This window comes from Mercenaria mercenaria, chromosome 14 (assembly GCF_021730395.1).
Source record: "Mercenaria mercenaria strain notata chromosome 14, MADL_Memer_1, whole genome shotgun sequence".
Taxonomy (NCBI): Eukaryota; Metazoa; Mollusca; class Bivalvia; order Venerida; family Veneridae; genus Mercenaria; species Mercenaria mercenaria.
This window is the reverse complement of record NC_069374.1, coordinates 58993966-59016712: the sequence shown is the minus strand read 5'-3', so window position 1 is coordinate 59016712 and position 22747 is coordinate 58993966. Positions and strand designations below refer to the sequence as shown.

The window sequence follows — 22747 nt, the reverse complement described above, 5'->3', positions numbered from 1 at the left end:
AATCAGAAGGTGAATGTGATTAAAATCTGTGTAGTTTTAGAATACATCTTTTTTTTGCCATTAGATAGACTATATATTTTAGATTTTACAGCAAAACTTGTGTCAATACTATCCCATATATTATTCGTAGATTAACTTTTGTTTAGAGATTATTTAAATCATATAATTTTCCCACAGTGATAGGGAAAATAGGCCTTTTTAGCTCGACTATAATGAAGTATATTGAAAGCTGTCCCTCTCGACACGGCATCTGCAGTGGTGTCTGTTACACATTCATACCTTGGTTAAAGTTTTGGTGCATTTATTCTTTATATCTGCTTCAAGCTTAACCCTTACCCTGAATTTCTTGGATGAACTTGTCCATCTTTCAATTTGGACAGTTCCATTAACTGTTAAAAGGGGTGATTACCAAACATATGCTGACTGAATGGCGAACAGTGCAGATCTTGATCAGACTGCACAGATGTGCAGGCTGATCATGATCTACACTGGTCGCAAAGGCAGCATCAATCGTGCCCAGCATGATAAGGGTTAAAATTATAAGTTACCCCTGTGACATCAACCAACATCCACATCATATGGTGCAAGGGCCATAACTACAAAACCAACATTTCATGAATTCCTTATTACTTAGAATTTCGGGTTAAAGTTTTGGTGCACTTTCATTCTGTCTATGTTATATCTAAATGGATTTGACTCAGACTTAAAATATTTAATCCACATCATCGCCTACATCAGAAGACTCAAGGTACATAAGTTAAGTATCACCAATTTTTCATGAATTATGCCCTGTGCTTACTTAAAAGTTTTGGGTTAATTTTGATGCATTTTCACTACAAATGTATTCTCTGTTATTACCAAATTGATTTGATTCAAACTAAGAACATTTGTTCCACATCCTCACCCACATGGTATGACACAAAGATTCAGTTTTAAAATAATTGTTCCACATTATTAGCCACATAATGATGATATGACACATGGTGCATTTTTCTTGCAGAAAGTTTCTGTGAATTATGGCCCTTTTATTCTTAGTTAATGTTTTATACACTTTATGTCAGTACATGTAACTCTATTATGTCTCCCACCACACAGTGGTGTGGGAGACATATTGATTTACTTCAGTCTGTCTGTATGTCACAAAGCTTGTCTGCACTCTAAGCCGAATATTTCTCATCCGATCTTCACATAACTTTAACAAAATATGTTTGACCATAAGTCCTCAACCAAGTTCGATAACTGAAGCCAAAATGGCTTAAGCACTTCGTAATTTTGGCTCTTGAATTATCGAAAATCGGCCTTTCTACTTTTGTCTGCGCTCTAAGTTGAACATTTCTCATCAAATCATCACCAAACTTGAACAAAATGTTTTTGGCCATTAGTCCTCGGCCAAGTTCATTAACTAGACAAATTGCCCAAGGCACTTCAGAATTATTGTATATGGCCCTTGAATCACCTAAAATCTTTAATCTTCAAAGATATATTTATAATGAGTAAACAGTATATAAAGACGGCTTACTATTTACTAGATGATTAGGCAGTTGTGGGAGAGATGCGCTTTTCTCAAAAGAAGCTGTGGTTACTAAATACATTTGTAACTGTACTAAAACTTCATTCAACTTGGGGTCATTAAACGCTCTAATGGCAGCTCCAGTTTCTTAAGAGGTGCACAATTTCACTATCCAGCATGGAAATAGTCGAGCATGATGTCACCAAGAGTTGAAGTATCATGCATCGTATTTTTAAGACAAAGATTTGTAAAGTATGTGACACTATTAAATATCACAGTTAGCTTCATCCATGCATTTGATGGGCATATTACTGTGTCCACTCAAGGTAAACCAGTTTTATCTCCCCTGTAAGAAGTACATTATGTATAAAAAATTTAGAGAGCATCCATGCAGGTTTGGCTAAAAGTTTTGCTTCACTTCCACTTTATTTTTTGTTTTAAGAAATGAATTTAAATCAAATTTATGGCTGTTTCACATCACCACCCTGTTTTATTTTCAGATGTGAGTCGATTGTCTGAGGAAGGGGAGATGCCTCTGTTAGAGATGAAACAAAAAGTACATATCCTGTCAGAGAAGACAGCACAGGAACTGAAGAAAAATGTCTACAAGAACTATTCACAGTTTATTGAAACAGCACGAGAAATTTCAAGTATCCTTTTTTGTAAAACAATGGTTTAAACCCTTTCCCTGCTAAATTTCTATAATGAACTTATCCATCTTTCACTTTGGACAGTGCCATTAACTGTTAAAAGGGGTGCTTACCAAAAATATACTGGCTGAATGGCGAACAATGCAGATCGTGATCAGACTGCACAGTCATATGTGTAGGCTGATCATGATCTACACTGGTAGCAAAGGCAGAACCAAACGTGTCCAGCATGGTAAAGGTTAAGGTCATAAAATTTTACCTTTATTGTCTCCAAAAAATTAAGGAGAGATATATTTTGTGATCATGTGGGTAACACTTGCAGACTCAAGATTATAGATTTTTTTATCCCTTAAGCATGGCTTGAACATGTTGAAATAAAGTAAGTTTGAATATCGAACATAGTTTAAGTGTGTTATAATAAAAAGATGTATGATACAAGCACTTTTTATTTTATTAAAAAGGTGTAAATGTTGACTAAAGTAAGGTGTGATCTCTATGCTGTTTTTAACACATCCAAAGCCAAAGAGGAATACCCAGAGTTTACACATGCTACATGCTAGGTAAACATAAAAATAGCGTTATGTAAGTGTTGGAATTATTATGTATGGGTATAGTACAAAGCATACAGGGCATCTGACGTTACTGGGCTGACATTTCACCTTTTTTGTTCATAACAAGGACAGTGAAGATCTTCATAATTATATAAGAAAGTTATATAAGGGGACAGTTCTACAACAGATTTTGAAGTAACTGTTCTATCCACATCCCCCCCCCCCCACACACACACAAAAAAAATGTGAACAGGCTGTTTTCATACATGCCATATCTCCCGCCGGGAGACATTTTCTCCCATATTTTTAGTATACCTCCCGGTCTCCCGCCAGGACATGAAAACCTCCCGTAAAAAATAAATTCAGAAAAATTGTCCTCTGTCGAAAAATCGTATCTCGGACCCAATGCAGACCTTTAGAAAATACTTAAAATTCAATATCGAGTAGCCCGGAAATACTCGTCAAACATGATTGGAAGTGGCTATTCCTACGGTCCCGTAAGAATAGCCTCACAGGCTATTCCTACGGCTCTCCCGTAAGAATAGTGAAATAGCCCGCAGGTGGCTATTCCTACGGCTCTAAAGACAGTTTGTATGTCCACCTTGTATTGCATTGTACTGAATTAATTCAACTGGTATATTTTCGAACAAATTGTTTACTTTTCAGTTTCACACCCAGGGCGCCCCCTCCCAATAATTTGACCAATTAAGCTAATTCTCTTAACAATCTTTTGACAACGAGTCAATTTTAGCTGTGTCCTGCAGTTTTGTAGTTGTTTTTGAGGTTTTAACAACCACTTTTTAAAAAAAGAAAACAAACAAAAAAAAACGTTGTTTAACATTTTATGGAACTGGGTTTGTTATAGGTCTGCTGACTTTCAAAATGTACGCCGCCCTAGCTCCCCACTCTAAAAATGCTTCCTATGTGCCTGACAAGCACCTGGATTCTTCCTCTAGTACCAGAAAGACTGGAAAATCATCAAATGACACATTTTCCTGTCAATGTTATGTTAAGCATTTTCACACACAATATGTAGCTGTCCGGCAATAATAGCCTTAATGCATGAATATTTTATCACCACCCGAAAGAAAATGCACTTACCTTCCAATCAAAATTTAACAGTGACTTAATGATAATGAACATGTAATGGAGGCCAAATGCAAGTGGTATTAGAAAACTTATTTTTCCTTGAAAAGATCAAATTTTTATGCAGCTTCTTTAAGCCACGTCCTTTAACAAGTGCATGTACTTATTTCACATCTGCCAAATAAGTATCTATTGTGAAATTGGCGAATTCACCCAGATTATCCCCTTTTCAATAAAAACATGAAAATGTACTCAGAATGTGAAACCCCTTATCTAATGCATTGTTTTATAAGAAGACTTATAATATTTTCTACATGTTCACAAGCACAGGCAGTAATTGTGGTCTAAACTGAAGTAAAACTCTTAAAAAGAAACTTTGAAAAATTAAACAAATTCCTTGAAAAACAGTACAAACTACTATCTGATGAATTGTTCTTCCACCACTATAAACCATTTATCTACCTGGTACTAACAACATACCGGTAATTATTGGTTTTTAACCGATATTTGCGCTAAGTTCAGTGATTTGAATATTACTTCCTTTTCTTTAAAACAATGTAAAATAGCACTTACATATCTTAAAGACAATTATCTCTAAGTGAACTGAAAAAATAAGGCAATTAATTTGGATGGCAAGATATGGGAACCACAAACTGTGGTTTGAAATGAAATGATAATAATTTTTACCAAAGTGCTCCATGTAATCTTTATGACTTTATGACTTAATTTTGCATGTCGATGACCATCAGGCAAAATCAACACCTGTATATACTTTTCGTTTCTAATTAATACTTAGTATAAGTATTTTTTTCTTGAAAATTGGCATGCACACGTAGAAATATATACTTAATAAAAGCTTAAAAGGATTTTAAAAAGTATTCAACACTTTAGATTTTATGTCTTGATTTTGCCTTTTACTTGAGATTTCTTCGCATATAAATTCTGTCCAAATCAACACCCTCAAACGTTTTTCGTGAATAAAAGCTTAAAATGATTCTTTAAAAAATCATCACTTTAAATTTTATATCTTGATTTTGCCTGTCATTTAAAATTTCTGCGTATACAGTAGAATCTGGCGAAATCAACACCTGTATACGTTTTTCGTTTCAAAACCACCTTATATATAACTATTTTTTCTTGAAAATTGACATGCAAAGTTCTCTCTCGATGTGATACTAAAAGGTAAACAATTTGTTCGAAAATATACCATTTAAATTAAGTCCGTACAATGCAGTTCAAGTATGTTTTCCGTGACTATTTGATATACGACATTGTGTCTGAAATCATTAGTCCTCCACCTCTGATAATTCATGTGGGGAAGTTGGCAGTTACTTGCGGAGAACAGGTATGTACTGGTACAGAACCCAGGAACACTGGTTAGGTTAACTGCCCGCCGTTACATGACTGAAATACTGTTGAAAAACGGCGTTAAACCCAAAACAAACAAACAAATCAAGATTGACATACAAACTGTCTTTAGAGCCGTAGGAATAGCCACCTGCGGGCTATTTCACTATTCTTACGGGAGAGCCGTAGGAATAGCCTGTGAGGCTATTCTTACGGGACCGTAGGAATAGCCACTTCCAACATAATTTTCATAGTTGTCTATAATCCCTAGCTTGTTTATCTCGAGAGATACACGCCTGAGGCATTAATAATCTTACCACCTACTGTCACCATCTGCAAACAATTAACCATTTAATCTTACCCGTAGGCAATTGTAAACATGTGCATGCGAGATTTTAGACTGATTCAATAACATCAAAGCCATTGATCCGTAGTTTTTTAAAGACACTGATTCTGGTATGCCTGGTATGTGGCCTATGGAGATGATAAGGTCTGCGTATTGGCGATAAGGGCCAATACACAAGTCGGGACCATTGGTAGACTTGCTTCTGTTTATCATAATAAGCTACTGTATAGCTACTGTGCAGTAAATAAATTGCAGGTGATATTTCTCACCTTTATAGCAGATCAGTTCTCACCTTTATAACGAGTTTAGAAAGCTTGATTGAATTAGGGCTAAATAAACAAAGTGATAAGAAAAAAAAACTGTGTTTTTATCATATTTTTAATAAAGTAAGTTTTTTAACATTGCTGTTTTTTATTATCAAAAATATAAAAAATACATTGAGGCACATAGCTTTTAGAAGTAATGAATTATTGTGTATTTTGAACAATGATAATCTTTATTGCTGGATTTTATTATACATAAAAAAACGTTAAAATTATTTAGACAACACAAGAGAATTCAGCATTTTTATATATACATCTTTTCTGTCTATATGCCTTCTTATCTATTAAAATTGCAACTGAACGCTTCTTTAATTTCTAATAAAATCAGCAATTATATTTTTTTTTTTCGTTTTTATTTTGTTACTTTTGATAAAAAGATCATAATCATTGAATAAACAAACTTGTAATTTCTCTTATTAAGTTTTGAATAATTATTTTTATAGTGAGAATTACTTTGCTATAAGAGTTATAATTTAATTGGCCAGGGTATTACTCAACATGACTGAGCAATCAAAATTAGTATCCTATCAATTAAAATAATTTTGTGTACATTCTAAAAAACAAGACTAAAAAAACAACAGCATTTCAATTAATAAAATGCAAAACACAGGAAATAACCAATTTATCTGTAGGCAATAAAATTTATGATTCTCTGACAATAATTAGGCTACATGTCAAGTCTACAGGGGTTTTATGGACCCTTATCAGACTGGACCAGACAGGATCTTGTATATTGGGGATTAAAAAGTCTGGTATTTGGGGGGGGGGGTCACTTATATAGGAGATTTTCTTTGCCTTTAAAACTATATGTAAACCAGTCTTAAAATTACGTCATTTTACCGCCACCTGCCAGTACTTTCGTTTTCACTGACCTCAATATTTATCGGGAAACACTCTTTTCACATATTTATCGAGCCATCAGAGGATGAGACAGGTTAGTGCTAACACCGAGTTTATGTTTCTCAATATAAATACTTGCACAACATGCAAAAAATCAAAAACGACTTAACAAAATTGGCGAGTTAATGTCAGACTACACAGAATTTCGGACAAACATGAATTCGGATAACTACATTTAATGAAATAAATTGCAATTCATACTGCCCGGATAATTGACTGCCATTCCTTTGTGATATTGTCATGTTGCAATAATTAATGAAAGAAGAATTCCCAGGTCAAATGCATGTAGTTTTAATCTAAATATCATGGACAATACAGCAAAAGAACGACTTCCATTTTTGTTTTAACAACTTCATTTATGAAAAGATATGACTGCCCTTAAAAAACTGTGTTGACATGATATCTCTGCAATCTTTTGAGTATTGTATGCTTAAACATGTTTTATATCAGTTGCAAAATGATACTGTACAGGACATGCAACATTGCCATTATGCACTGTAATTTAGGGACCGTCCAAGTAGTTTTCTTATCTTTTCTGTGATTTGTGTAATATTCATAGATCTGATATATGAATATGGCTGGGGAATTAACTCTTGGATAGAAAAATATAAGCTAAAAGACAATATAAAATACGATTGTAAATGCTTATCAGTGAAGAAGCTTTGTATAGGGAACTATAAACAAGTTTTATGCTGCAATAAATGTTTATACTTCTTTTCAGAGAAGTGAAATGGGGCCACTGATAGAGAATATGAACATTGCCATATCTTTCTATTACATTTAAATGCATTACAGTAACTGTAGTTTACAAATAGAATAATGCCATTGTGGTCCACAATGGAAAATAAATGGCAAAATATAACTTTATTTTCTTCATACATCAACAATATTATGGCAGAATAGCCATATATGGAATATTATATTTGCCAGTCTAGGGCAATGTTCCATATAATAATACATACAATAAACTATAATACTGTAACATAGACAGACAGTTTGTCTTATTACAGCTAAGTATTGAATTATATAATATTATAATTGAGCCACGCCATGAGAAAACCAACATAGTGGGTTTGCGACCAGCATGGATCCAGACCAGCCTGCGCATCCGCAATTAGAGAAACTGTTAGCGAACAGCATGGATCCTGACCAAACTGCGCGGATGCGCAGGCTGGTCTGGATCCATGCTGGTCGCAAACCCACTATGTTGGTTTTCTCATGGCACGGCTGATATCTAGATACAAACAGTTACTAAATATTGATGACCTCTCAATTATGCAGGAGTTTTGCTATATATTACACATGTATACATTTCCAATAGATTTTTTTATTTCTTTTTTTATCAATATGTAATCAAAGTGGCCTGGAGTACAATATAGTTTGTTCAAATGATATTGCTCTTTTTTTATGGCCACCAGAGCTAAAAATGTAAAAAAAGACTTGAAACCACTTCTGTTTATGAAATTTACTTTAAATTTCTTGAAACTGTATGTCTTTAGATATATTCAAGGCCAAATGGTCAATAGTTGAGAGACTTTAAGGCCTTATAGCTTTATGTTTTTTCAAAGTCTCTGCACGGCAACAATTTTGACTACTGAGTTTCAAGCCATTCATGTATGTTGTGCCCTACTGTTTAATATGCGGAAATTACATTGTAAGACTATTAGAAGAACAAGCAAAAATAAGCTTTTTAATGGAAAAAAAAAAAAGACCAAATTCTGACAGAATTTATGATGCCATCAAAGCTTTTGGAAATGTTAGAGTTGTTTGTATCTCTAAATAGTTTATGATGTCTGTTACTGCCATTATGAGTACTTCCTACATGCATACATAAGTACATGAAGTAAATATAACTACACAGTCCTTATATTTGTGGAGAGCTTATACTTTATTATTTGTGGATGGAAAAAAATCACCTCAGCACAGAAAGTAAGACATTAGTGCTTAATTACTTCTTAATTTCAATCCAAGTAATCACCTAATAGGTCCTTATAATATGGGATGTGCTCTTTGAACATGCTATGTCCATGTTTTAATATTTTGCCAGATTTTCTGTGAAGTTTCTTTAACCTGTGTGTAAAGTTCTTGAAGGAGAGATGTATCAAGTGAGCCACATGTTAACAGAACAGAAACAGTTGATGAACACAATGTTAGAGATGTCGCTGGTCAGTGATAAAGGTAAGTCTGTCAATAAACTATGGTGTACTATTCTGGTCAAAAGTCTCATTTTTGTGTGTGCTCAAAAATATACCTACATGTATAAAAGTGTGCATACAAGCCTAAATATACCAATGTGCAGGTTTGTATGTGTGCATGCATACACATGTAAAGATGCTCTTAGTGACGGTGCACAATCACGTGACTTGTGACGTTTAAACTGGGGTATCACGCCAAGCAGAATTAGTAAACAAAACAGTGTTTTTGAAGGTAAAGTTTTTAAAGATATATTTTTGTAAAATGACACCTAGCTGGTGCAAGTCCTTATATCAATGCATACCTCCAGTGATAATGTCCGTGTCTGAATTAGTTTTGCTAGTAACCCGGACAAACCACAATGCTTCACAGCAAGCGTATTTTCAAATGGCTTGAAAACCAAACCCAAGCGACTGTCACCTTGACAAACGACCAACTAGTTGTCATCGCTGGGGTGTCTTTGATATCTAACATCATTTTGGTAAGATTTTCGCTATAAAAAAAAATGGCGTATTTCTGGATAGATCGCCGAACTCGAAAAATGTCCGTTCTGAAATCCAATAGTTCTCACAGAAAGCACTATTTTAAATCGCAATTTTCTCGTTCCTCTCGTTGAATGCAATGCCGAAATTAAAACTCAATAATATTATTAGGATTATTTATTGTGTGATCTGATACTTTATAGCTTCTTTTCTGCTAAAAGTTGATAACTAAGTACAAAATCAATTATACGAAGCAGACAGCCATTACAAAAAGTTATCACATGAAGTTGACAGCCCTTACAAAAATTATCATATTGACAGAGTAGTGGACAGAGTAATAAATCATAATAGTGTATAGATGCTTGCTTCATAGGCTATGTTTATGAGCAGTTTACATTAGTTTGAATACTGTCTGGGTTGAATTCTGGCACATTAAAAAGCAATCCAGTTCAGTTGCAAAATGTTGTTCCCATCTGTGCAAGAAATAGGGTTAAAGATACCAAATATCGTCTTCTTCCTGTGTTGTTAATAGCATAATTTATTAAGATTTTACATTTTCTGTCCTCAGCTGTGGTTGAAGAAGCTCCGAAGGAAGCTGAACCAGAGAACCCAGAGGAAGAAACACGCCGGAATCTGGCCTTTCTGCTGGAGAAGGTAGAAGGATGCTCGGTAAGTATTGACAACTTTTTAGCTCAACATTTTGAAGAAAAAGTAGAGCTGTTGCATTTGCCATGGTGTCGCTATCTCTGTTGGTTAAAGTTTTTGATAAAGTCAAATATTTCTGTTACTATCAAGCTATTGACTTGAAACTTAAAATGGTTTCTTACAATCAAAGTCTACACAAGGAGAAACAATCCCTAAAATTATGATTATATATCTGATTAAGTTAAACACTTTTTACTGGCCAAGCTCTAATTCAGAGTCAAGCACTGAGAAAAGTTGAGCGTGCTGTCTTATGGACAGCTCTTGTTATGTAAAGAGGTTGCTTTTTCCATTTTTCTTTTAACTATATTATAGAGAATGCTAGACACTGTTATAAGTCACGCTTTAGCTTTTTCCTTTGGAATAGCCATCACTTGTGCTCTCTGTGTGTAATAGACAATGAATTACTTTTTCAGAATATGTCTTTGCATATTATATTCCTGTCACAACTTGACTTGTATATGTTTGTAACTCAGTTTTGACTTGTGGCTTTCAGAGTGTAACCGAGGTTCCAGGGAGACAACTAATACACAATGGAGACTTGGCTGATTTACACACAGAGTCATTTGCTCAAGTGCAAAGAGTTCATATGTTCTTGTTGAATGACAGCTTGATGATTGCCTCCTGGCTGCCTAATAGGTTATAAGATACATTTTCTTTTATTTGATTTAGTGTAACACACGTTCAAAGTCTGGGAGTAGGCCATATGATCGATTTTTCCAGCATTTTGTGGTGGAAGAAGAACTTCGGTAGAAACACTGACCTGCCATAAGCCAGAGAAATGGCTACCTCATATGAACATTTAAACACTCAAGTTAAGTTCCCTACCCTACTAAGGGGCAGTGTATTCAAAGTTAGCATCCTTAACCACTCAACCATGGAGGCTGTTTTGTTACCCAGTTTAGATACATTCTTCTTCTTGTCGTCCGCAAGGATGGCTGTGTAGACATAGCGATATTGCATGGTGGGCATGCACCCTTTGATTATTTTTTTTGGCAAGTATCTTTCTAATTGTGCTATTAGTACAGTCTGAAGTATATTTGTATTTGGCATAAATTTAAAGAAAAGAATCAAGTTGACTCAAAATATGGCTTTTAATTTGACTGAAGATACTGCTATTACCATGGTTAGTGAGCATGTAGGGACGAATTCTAAAACATCTTTTGTCTCAATTTCTTTCTATCAGTAACGAATTAGGGAGGTGCGCACCAGATAACTATTGCAGTGTTTATTGGATATGTTCAAGGGATGGCAGTATATTGGTGGATGCATAGTATATGGTTTCAAGCAGAATTTTGTAATTATATTGATATTTTGCAACTTGCATTGGCTCAAAAATCCATGACTGTATTCAAAGTTTGTGTATTTAATATGATGTTTATATGATAGAAGAGATTAGGTACACAAAGTGACAATTAATGTGATAACTTGACCTGTTTTTTTTTTCCAGGAGAGGACCAGTGCGATATAGATTTCAAGGTTTATATGAATTAGACAACCTCGCCATTGTCAATATTCGAGATGCTGGGCCAGTGAAAAATGCCTTCAAAGTACTCATGTTTCCTGACTCTAAGATATACCAGGCAGACAGTGCTAAATCTAAGGTATCATACTGGTTATTCTGCTATTCCATCATATGTTTTAGATGGTCCCACAAGATTAATGTGTGAAAGATTTTTGTTTAAATCTTATGCTTTAACTTGATTGTCTTATAATCAGGGAAGACGCAAAGACATTGAAATGAATTTATACTGTAATAATTGTAATTTCTGTCTTTTTGGAAAAGTATTAATTAGCATGTAAAATCAGTTTACTGATAGCACAGTTCAGAAATGCAGATTAAAATTATTTTTTTGCCCCCGAAGGGAGGCATATTAGTTTTCAACTGTCCGTCTGTTCGTTTTCGTTAGTTCGTTAAAGTATTAGTTCGTTCTTCACGATGTTAACTTTTTGCATGAAGGCACTTTACTCACGAACCACTGCACCCAGGACCTTCAAACTTCACATGCTGATAGTACTTATTGAGTACACCACCCCTACTGACTTTGGGGTCACCAGGTCAAAGGTCAAGGTCATAGGGGCCAATGTTAACTTTTTGCATGAAGGCACTTTACTTGCGAACCACTGCACCCAGGACCTTCAAACTTCACATGCTGATAGTACTTATTGAGTACACCACCCCTACTGACTTTGGGGTCACCAGGTCAAAGGTCAAGGTCACAGGGGCCAACGTTAACTTTTACATGAAGGCAGTTTACTCGCGAACCACTGCATCCAGGACCTTCAAGCTGCACATGCTGATAGTACTTATTGAGTACACCACCCGTACTGACTTTGGGGTAACCAGGTCAAAGGTCAAGGTCACAGGGGCCAATGCTAACTTTTTGCATGAAGGCATTTTACTTGCAAACCACTGCACCCAGGACCTTCAAACTTCACATGCTGATAGTACTTGTTGAGTACACCACCTGTACTGACTTTGGGGTCACCAGGTCAAAGGTCAAGGTCACAGGGGCCAACGTAAACTTTTTGCATGAAGGCAGTTTACTAGCGAACCACTGCATCCAGGACCTTCAAACTTCACATGCTGATAGTACTTATTGAGTACACTACCCATACTGACTTTGGGTCACCAAGTCAAAGGTCAAGGTCACCAGGTCAAAGGTCAAGGTGCTGCAGGGGCATTGGTCACCATTAGTGACAGGTCTTGTTTTTTGTTGGATTTAACATCACACCGACACATGATAGGTCATATGGCGACTTTCCAGCTTTAATGGTGGAGGAAGACCCCAGGTGCCCCTCTGTGCATGATTTCATCACGAGCGGGCACCTGGGTAGAACCACAAACCTTCCGTAAGCCAGCTGGATGCAGTTAACATTTCATTGATGACAGATGACACATACTGAAAAACAAACAAATAAAACAATGTCATATATCCACCTACTACATATGTTTGTAAGTTGTCAGTACTGAATACTGTTTGTCCTTTCAAAGGTGGTTTAGATGAGTCAACATGTAGGATATGTAAGTATTTTTAAACTGTTGCCCATAACCTAGTGAAAAAGGAATAAATTATCTTCTTATATAATTGAATGTGTCATATGAATTATGATATAGAGGCAGTGGCTTGACATTTTGGAAGACACAAAGAAGAAAAAGTTAGCAAGAGACAAACAGAAGAAAGAGTCAGCTGCCAGACTTGCAGAGCAGCAGCAGACGTCAGTGACAAACACTGCACAGAAACAGGATGATGATAAAAATCGTAAGGACCTTGTTCTCTTCTGTTTTTAGCTCATCTGATTTTTTGAAAAAAAATGATGAGTTATTGTCATCACTTGAGCGGTTGTCGGCGTCGGCGTCGGCGTCTGCGTCGGCGTTGCCTGGTTAAGTTTTATGTTTAGGTCAGCTTTTCTCCTAAACTATCAAAGCTATTGCTTTGAAACTTGGAATACTTGTTCACCATCATAAGCTGACCCTGTATAGCAAGAAACATAACTCCATCTTGCTTTTTGCAAGATTTATGGCCCCTTTTGTACTTAGAAAATATCAGATTTCTTGGTTAAGTTTTATGTTTAGGTCAACTTTTCTCCCAAACTGTCAAAGCTATTGCTTTGAAACTTGGAATACTTGTTCACCATCATAAGTTGACCCTGTACAGCAAGAAACATAACTCCATCTTGCTTTTTGCAAGATTTATTGCCCCTTTTGGACTTAGAAAATCAGTTTTCTTGGTTAAGTTTTATGTTTAGGTCAGCTTTTATCCTAAACTATCAAAGCTATTGCTTTAAAACTTGCAACACTTGTTCACCATCATAAGTTGACCCTGTACAGCAAGAAACATAACTCCATCCTGCTTTTTGCAAGATTTATGGCCCCTTTTGGACTTAGAAAATATCAGATTTCTTGGTTAAGTTTTATGTTTAGGTCAACTTTTTCTCTTAAACTATCAAAGCTATTGCTTTGAAACTTGCAACACTTGTTCACCATCATAAGCTGACCCTGTACAGCAAGCAGCGTAACTCCATCCTGATTTTTGCAATAATTATTGCCCCTTTTGGACTTAGAAAATCATTTTCTTGGTTGAGTATTATGTTTAAGTCAACTTTTCTCATAAACTATCAAAGCTATTGCTTTAAAACTTGCAACAGTTTTTCACCATCATAAGTGGACACTGTACATCAAGAAACATAACTCTATCCTGCTTTTTGCAAGAATGATGGCCCTTTTTAGACTTAGAAAATCATGGGTAGGACAATATTTCTATTACACAAAAAAAATCAGATGAGCGTCAGCACCCGCAAGGCGGTGCTCTTGTTTCTTTAACCCTTACCCTGCTAAATTTTAAAAATGAACTTGTCCATCTCTCATTTTGGACAGTACCATTAACTGTTAAATGGAGTGCTTACCAAATGAATAGAAAGAATACTGACTGAATGGCAAACAGTGCAGATCTTGATCAGACTGCATGGATATGCAGGCAGATACAGATCTACATTGGTTGCAAAGGCAGAATCAGTCCAGTCCAGCATGATAAGTGTTAGAATCTAGATGAGATGTATTTAATTTTTTAACAGAAGAGAACAGAAACTTTATTTCGACATCAGCATTTTACAGCTAATCGTCATAGATGATGATCACAATATACATTTATTGCCGTTTCAAGATTAAAGTGTTGGCTTTGTATAATGTAGTATCAGATATTTTTTCTTGTAACAAATTTTTTTTTTATTAACTTTTGAAACAGTCCCCTTGTCTTTTGTTTTTTCTTCCAGTAAACTGAAATTAAAGTCTGAGTTCCTGCTTGGATTTACTTTTGCAAATATTCAGAAAGGTCAGATTAATAGCATATTTGACACTGTAGCAAGTATTTCTGATTTTACTGTAAAACTACAGTACCCAGAATACAGAGAAAAATTAACGCAAAAATACACATTTTAAGAAATCTTTGAATTATACCCGTATACTCTAGCTATCAAATTGCAAAACTTATTTTAACCCTTATCATGCTGGACAAGACTGACTCTGCCTTTGCGACCAGTGTAGGTCTTGATAAGCCTACATCCGTGCAGTCTGATTATGATCTGCACTGTTGACCATTTATTCGGTATCTTTTGGTAAGCACTCCTTTTAACAGTTAAATGGTACTGTCCAAACTGAAAGATGAACAAGTTCATTATAGAAATTTAGCAGAGTATGGGTTAGGAAAATACGATGTTGATGATGATGACAAAATGACTGTAAATGATGTTGTTGATTAGAAAATTTAGTACATGCTTTTGGTAATGTCTATTTTATAGGAACGTTAATGTATATGAGCCATGCCATGGGAAAACCAACATAGTGGGTATGCGACCAGCATGGATCCAGACCAGCCTGCGCATCCGCGCAGTCTGGTCAGGCTCCATGCTGTTCGCTTTTAAAGCCTATTGGAATTGGAGAAACTGTTAGCGAACAGCATGGATCCTGACCAGACTGCGCGGATGCGCAGGCTGGTCTGGATCCATGCTGGTCGCACACCCACTATGTTTTGTTTTCCCATGGCAGGGCTCATATATATATTAATTTTATGCTTCAGCTTTTGAAGAGAAAGATGAAATTGATTCTGCACATGTTGCCATGGATACAGAGTTACTGGGAACAGACTGGTTACAGGAGCTGCCTGAAGACTTAGACATGTGTATTGCCCAGAGGGATTTTGAAGGGGCTGTTGACCTTGTGGAAAGAGGTGACTTTTGTCTGTGAACCTTTGCCTTGATTTAAAAATCATGACGGAGTAAATTTCTTTTAGAGACACTTTAGTTAACTATTTGAAAGTTCAATCTAAATGGATCTCCTACCAGTCATGATAAGCATAAAACAAATCAGGGCACTAGACAACTTTTGGGGACAGGTACCCATACCCTCAGGAAGGGGAATTTTTTGTCATTTTAAGACAAAAAGGGGAAGTTTTTAGCCATATATATGTTACTACTTTTCAAACTTACTAATACTGTTTTCAATCATTTCTAACTAATATAACTATATTGCAGCAGTAACCTTCCTTAGAGGCACTAAAATATAACTTGAAAGAGAGTTCATATCTAGTTGTGTCAAATAACCTATTATCAGGGGAATTTTCTTCTGATAAAGGGGAAAAAAACGTATTATTTTACTAGGGGAATGGGGCCCATATTCGGCCCCAAAAATGGCCAAACGAGTGCCCTGCAAATGGACATACTCATGTCAAACTAAACAAAACTTGAAAGCATAAATTATAGAAAAATTGGAAGTATTATAACTTATCTTAAACGTTTAATCTATGCATTCCTGTTATTATCGATAAAATCTGTGTTTTAAAATATGTTGCAGTACCATAAACTATTCAGTGATCTATGTAGAAGTTGTTGATGTACAATTAATGGGTGGATAGTGATTTATTGTAGAAGCCCTTGTTGTTGATTAGTTCTGGTAAAATGAGGTATTTTTTGCCATGTGTTGTTCTTTAAAAGTTTACTAATTAAGAAATAATATATCTCATTTAGTGATTTGTCACTGTATAAAACATTGTTTGGAGTTCAGATGCGAAGGAATTATATCACAAGGGCGCAGCCCGAGTGATATGATAATACGCATCTGAATGACAAGCAATGATTTTATTCATTGACCAGAGCAAATCACTAAATGAAATATATTATTTCGTTTCTAACACGTTACCAAGGATTTTCAAGTACATCCTTGATGGCATTCATTAAATATGTCCGGGCGTAGAATTCTTCACGTGAGGAAGCCATCCAGCTGGCTTACGGAAGGTCGGTGGTTCTACCCAGGTGCCCGCTCGTGATGAAATTGTGCACGGAGGGGCACCTGGGGTCTTCCTCCACCATTAAAGCTGGAAAGTCGCCATATGACCCAAAATTGTGTCGGTGCGACGTTAAACCCAACAAAATAAATAAAAATAAAATTAAATATGTCCATTTAAATGTACATCTGTTGAAAGCCATGAAGAATTTAACTGAATATTTGTAACATTTTCATCCATTCAATATGCATATTGGTTTTTTGTATTTCAGTAAATGACCATTTGAAGGAATGTCAGAAGACACCTGCTGTTAAAGAGTTCAGGTATATCCCTGCTGAAATTTGAAATTTCTCCAGATTATGAAATAAACATTTCATTTGTAATTTAGAATCACTTCCCACTCAAATCAAAATTGTGACTCCACAAGGAGTAAACATTTATTGATGTGAGCCATACAAGGTTAATATTCTTTCATGTTAACCCAACAAGAGAAATAATGTTTTATGCGAGGGCTGGTAAATGAATGTTAGATGAGTGTAACTAATTACCCTCTCCTAGATGAAATCATGCCTGGAGTAGAAATCTTTCACACCAAATGTAGAGTGGCTCAGTTAAAAAGAACATGCCTGTAATAGAATGGAACTGCTGTTTATTCCACATGGTCTGTATTAGGATATTTTAGCTTGACTGTTTGAATTTTCCATACAGTAGAACTTACGTTGTTACCCTTTGGTTGGCATTCCAAGCTTTGTCATGAAAGTTATGCATGGAGACAGTTATTTATAAAATAACTGGTAGAAGATGTACGTAATTCTAGATTTTATTTTGTGGAAATTATACCTCTTTTAAAGTCTTAGAGATTTTGCTTTATGTTTTGCTTGTAAGCAGGTTTTCCAGTATAAATAAATCAATTATCACATTGTTTTCATGGGACAGTAGAATTCAGACCAATACTGTGGGTGTTGGCTACACCTCAGTTGACTGCATTCTCATGTTGACCATATTTACTGCCCTACTCGAAGCGATAAGATTATATAATTTATTTATTGCCAGATATTGGTATTCCTTTATAAATATTTCAGAGCAAGGATAGATCACAGAGTGAAGTTGTTGACTGAGGGATTAATGAGTGAGTTACAGGTGTCACCAGAACGTTCCCTTAGAGGTGGTCCCCGTGCTGCACGGAGAGCAGTGGCACAGTTAATACGCCTTGGTAAATCAGCACAGGTATGTCAGAAAAGTATCAAAGAGTATAGTTTCAAAAGCAGTATTGTTGTATCATTACTGTTCAGTTCGTATATATCTTTACAGAAATTTTATCACAAAAGTTAAAACAAACAAGCAAACCGTTGGGCTCTGTTCACAACTGAAGGATTACATTTGACAGCATTTTAAGACTTTGTCAATGAATCAATAAGTCAACATATATCTTAATTGATATTTGAGTTCAGTTTTGATGTTATAATGGAGATTTGATAAAACATCAGTTTTTAAGGGCAAGAACTTATTCACCCATTAAAAAGTGAAAGATGCTGTGTTTTTGTTTTATTTTTCGTAAAATTTAGTTTCAGACTCCCGTTGTGTATTTTGTATTTATTGAACCTACAGTTTTTTTCTATTAGCAAATGCTTTTGTGTGAGAATATGTTGTAAATAACCTGATAGTCCTATGATCACCCGCATTTATGAGGAGCTGGAGTATTACTCATCCAGTTTTATGTCACTTTACATGATTATAGCATCAAGTGGCGTCTGCACATGCAATGTTAATCAGTGTTAATGAAAGCTTTTTACAATGTGTTATTGTTCATGTTATTGCCGAAGCTTGAATTTCTAGTGCAGGTCATCTAGATGCTTGATATGATAATGGATGTAATTGCTCTTGTTACTGCAGAAGCTTGAATTTCTGGTTCAGGTTATCTAAATGATTTATTTGATAAGCTGCAAAAAGCTTTAATTACTTTGTATGCCGAGAATACACAATGAAATGGTTCTGTACCAGTAGTTCATTCTCTTTGACATTGTTGAATGCTTTTCTCTTGAGAGAAATAAGAGTGCAATACTTAATAATTAAACATTTTTACTGCTTTAAAGTTGACTTGAACTTGTTTTAGAGACATTGATGGAAAATCTGCTCAAAACTTCAATTTAGTTTTTGACATTATTCAAATTGACAGAGTTGTGATAAGAATGAAAATTTCAGTCCTTAAAAGTGAGTGATCTTGAATAAATTTAGGGCATTACTTTGAAAATGAGCGGCACAACAGATTGTTGAAAGGGTAGTTTTGAAAGTGCTTTTTTAATAATTGCAATTAACTCCATATTTATTTAACTTCTGTCATATATGCAAACTGTATCTGCAGGCATGCGATTTATTCCTGAAGAATAGAAGTGCCATCATCAAGTACAATATACGCCAGTTAAAGTTTGAAGGAGCTACCAGTCTGTATATACGTTGTCTATGTGGGGTGTTCTTCTCAAGTCTTTCAGAGACTGGTTGTGAATTTCACAAGGCATTTCCTGAACACTATGGGTGTTTCTCAGGTAACAATTTATGCATAGCGTAAGCTTTGAATTTGATCCCCGTTAGTTCAGCAAGAAATTAGCGAATGATATTTGAGGTTAAGGTTTTAGATCACTAATAGTAATGTTTACAAAATGGCCTTTGCTTGGTATATTCTGAAAGGTAACCGTGTTTTGCACTATTTTGCAATTTTTAGCTCACATGTCACAAAGTGACAGTGTGAGCTTTTGTGATCATGCAGCGTCCGTCGTCCGTCGTCCGTCCGTGCGTCCGTGCGTAAACTTTTGCTTGTGACCTCTCTAGAGGTCACATTTTTCATGGGATCTTTATGAAAGTTGGTCAGAATGTTCATCTTGATGATATCTAGGTCAAGTTCGAAACTGGGTCACGTGTGGTCAAAAACTAGGTCAGTAGGTCTAAAAATAGAAAAACCTTGTGACCTCTCTAGAGGCCATATATTTCACAAGATCTTCATGAAAATTGGTCAGAATGTTCACCTTGATGATATCTAGGTCAAGTTCGAAACTGGGTCACGTGCCTTAAAAAACTAGGTCAGTAGGTCAAATAATAGAAAAACCTTGTGACCTCTCTAGAGGCCATATTTTTCATGGGATCTGTATGAAAGTTGGTCTGAATGTTTATCTTGATGATATCTAGGTCAAGTTCGAAACTGGGTCACGTGCCGTCAAAAACTAGGTCAGTAGGTCAAATAATAGAAAAACCTTGTGACCTCTCTAGAGGCCATATTTTTCATGGGATCTGTATGAAAGTTGGTCTGAATGTTCATCTTGATGATATCTAGGTCAAGTTCGAAACTGGGTCAGCTGCGGTCAAAAACTAGGTCAATAGGTCTAAAAATAGAAAAACCTTGTGACCTCTCTAGAGGTCATACTTTTGAATGGATCTTCATGAAAATTGGTCAGAATGTTCACCTTGATGATGTCTAGGTCAGGTTCGAAACTGGGTCACGTGCCATCAATAACTAGGTCAGTAGGTCAAATAATAAAAAAACCTTGTGACCTCTCTAGAGGCCATATTTTTCATGGGATCTGTATGAAGGTTGGTCTGAATGTTCATCTTGATGATTTCTAGGCCAAGTTCGAAACTGGGTCAACTGTGGTTAAAAACTAGGTCAGTAGGTCTAAAAATAGAAAAACCTTGTGACCTCTCTAGAGGCCATATTTTTCACAAGATCTTCATGAAAATTGGTCAGAATGTTCACCTTGATGATATATAGGTCAAGTTCGAAACTGGGTCATGTGCCTTCAAAAACTAGGTCAATAGGTCAAATAATAGAAAAACCTTGTGACCCCTCTATAGGCCATATTTTTCATGGGATCTGTATGAAATTTGGTCTGAATGTTCATCTTGATGATATCTAGGTCAAGTTCGAAACTGGGTTAGCTGCGGTCAAAAACTAGGTCATTAGGTCTAAAAATAGAAAAACCTTGTGACCTCTCTAGAGGCCATACTTTTGAATGGATGTTCATGAAAATTGGTCAGAATGTTCACCTTGATGATATCTAGATCAAGTTTGAAACTGGGTCACGTGCCGTCAATAACTAGGTCAGTAGGTCAAATAATGAAAAAACCCTGTGACCTCTCTAGAGGCCATATTTTTCATGGGATCTGTATGAAAGTTGGTCTGAATGTTCATCTTCATGATATCTAGATCAGGTTCAAAACTGGGTCACATGAGCTCAAAAACTAGGTCACTATGTCAAATAATAGAAAAAAAAAACGACGTCATACTCAGTTCAAAACTGGGTCATGTTGGGACAGGTGAGCGATTCAGGACCATCATGGTCCTCTTGTTAAACAACTGTTACCGTGCCGTTTTTTATAAACTTTGTATAACTTATGGTATCTCCTCAAGCTCAAGTAGAGACAAATTTCAAAGTGATAGCCACTATCCAAAACGTTTGTAGAGAACTCATTTTACCATTAATTTTAATAAAAGAAACATCATACTATTGGTAAACAAATATAAAACACAAAATAAAAATGTCAATATCATTTTTTCTATGGTGCCTCAAGAAAACGGATTTAATGAGACAGAATTCATACTTCCAACATTGAAAAAATAAGGTCGAATGCTGTGTTTCTGTTTTGAATTTTGCTTACTCCATTTAAAAATAACCTTAGGGCAGGTGTAAAACCTACCTAAATTTCTTCCACAATATATAATCTAAGAGCGAAAGCAAAATAGAGAACTTTAACCGTGTGTAACTTAATATTTTTAAAGATCTGTAAGTCTACCCCTTCTGTTTAAGTAGTAAATTCACTTTGAACACCAAGAAATCGCTTATAAGATTCATCTTTTTCCATTTTTAGCTCGACTATTCATAGAATAGTGAGCTATTGCACTCGCCCATGCGTCGGCGTCGGCGTCGGCGTCTGCGTCCGTGTCCGCGTCCCGATTTTGGTTAAGGTTTTGTATGTAAGCTGGTATCTCAGTAACCACTTGTGGGAATGGATTGAAACTTCACACACTTATTCACTGTGACAAACTGACTTACATTGCACAGGTTCCATAACTCTATTTTGCTTTTTTACAAAATTATGCCCCTTTTTTGACTTAAAAATTTTTGGTTAAGGTTTTGTATGTAAGCTGGTAACTCAGTAACCACTTGTGGGAATGGATTGAAACTTCACACACTTATTCACTGTGATGAACTGATCTACATTGCACAGGTTCCATAACTCTACTCTCTTTTTTTAGCTCATCTGATTTTTTGAAAAAAAATGATGAGTTATTGTCATCACTTGAGCGGTTGTCGGCGTCGGCGTCGGCGTCGGCGTCTGCGTCGGCGTTGCCTGGTTAAGTTTTATGTTTAGGTCAGCTTTTCTCCTAAACTATCAAAGCTATTGCTTTGAAACTTGGAATACTTGTTCACCATCATAAGCTGACCCTGTATAGCAAGAAACATAACTCCATCTTGCTTTTTGCAAGATTTATGGCCCCTTTTGTACTTAGAAAATACCAGATTTCTTGGTTAAGTTTTATGTTTAGGTCAACTTTTCTCCTAAACTATCAAAGCTATTGCTTTGAAACTTGGAATACTTGTTCACCATCATAAGCAGACCCTGTACATCAAGAAACATAACTCCATCTTGCTTTTTGCAAGATTTATGGCCCCTTTTGTACTTAGAAAATATCAGTTTTCTTGGTTAAGTTTTATGTTTAGGTCAACTTTTCTCCTAAACTATCAAAGCTATTGCTTTGAAACTTGGAATACTTGTTCACCATCATAAGCAGACCCTGTACATCAAGAAACATAACTCCATCTTGCTTTTTGCAAGATTTATTGCCCCTTTTGGACTTAGAAACTTTTTTTTTTATGGTTAAGTTTTA

The 22747-nt window shown here is 35.7% G+C and overlaps 1 protein-coding gene across 1 annotated transcript in view; it reads left to right on the top strand.

Moving 5' to 3' along the window:
* The window catches only part of LOC123527866 (exocyst complex component 8-like), a 51595-nt gene that overhangs the window by 14061 nt on the left and 14787 nt on the right, over nucleotides 1-22747 (top strand). The window contains exons 2-11 of the mRNA XM_053522655.1: nucleotides 2011-2160; nucleotides 8796-8891; nucleotides 9957-10057; nucleotides 10587-10729; nucleotides 11541-11694; nucleotides 13209-13353; nucleotides 15667-15816; nucleotides 17141-17192; nucleotides 17952-18096; nucleotides 19232-19412. Of these exons, the coding sequence (XP_053378630.1) occupies nucleotides 2011-2160; nucleotides 8796-8891; nucleotides 9957-10057; nucleotides 10587-10729; nucleotides 11541-11694; nucleotides 13209-13353; nucleotides 15667-15816; nucleotides 17141-17192; nucleotides 17952-18096; nucleotides 19232-19412 (1317 nt within the window). The remainder of the gene's footprint in view (nucleotides 1-2010; nucleotides 2161-8795; nucleotides 8892-9956; nucleotides 10058-10586; nucleotides 10730-11540; nucleotides 11695-13208; nucleotides 13354-15666; nucleotides 15817-17140; nucleotides 17193-17951; nucleotides 18097-19231; nucleotides 19413-22747) is intronic.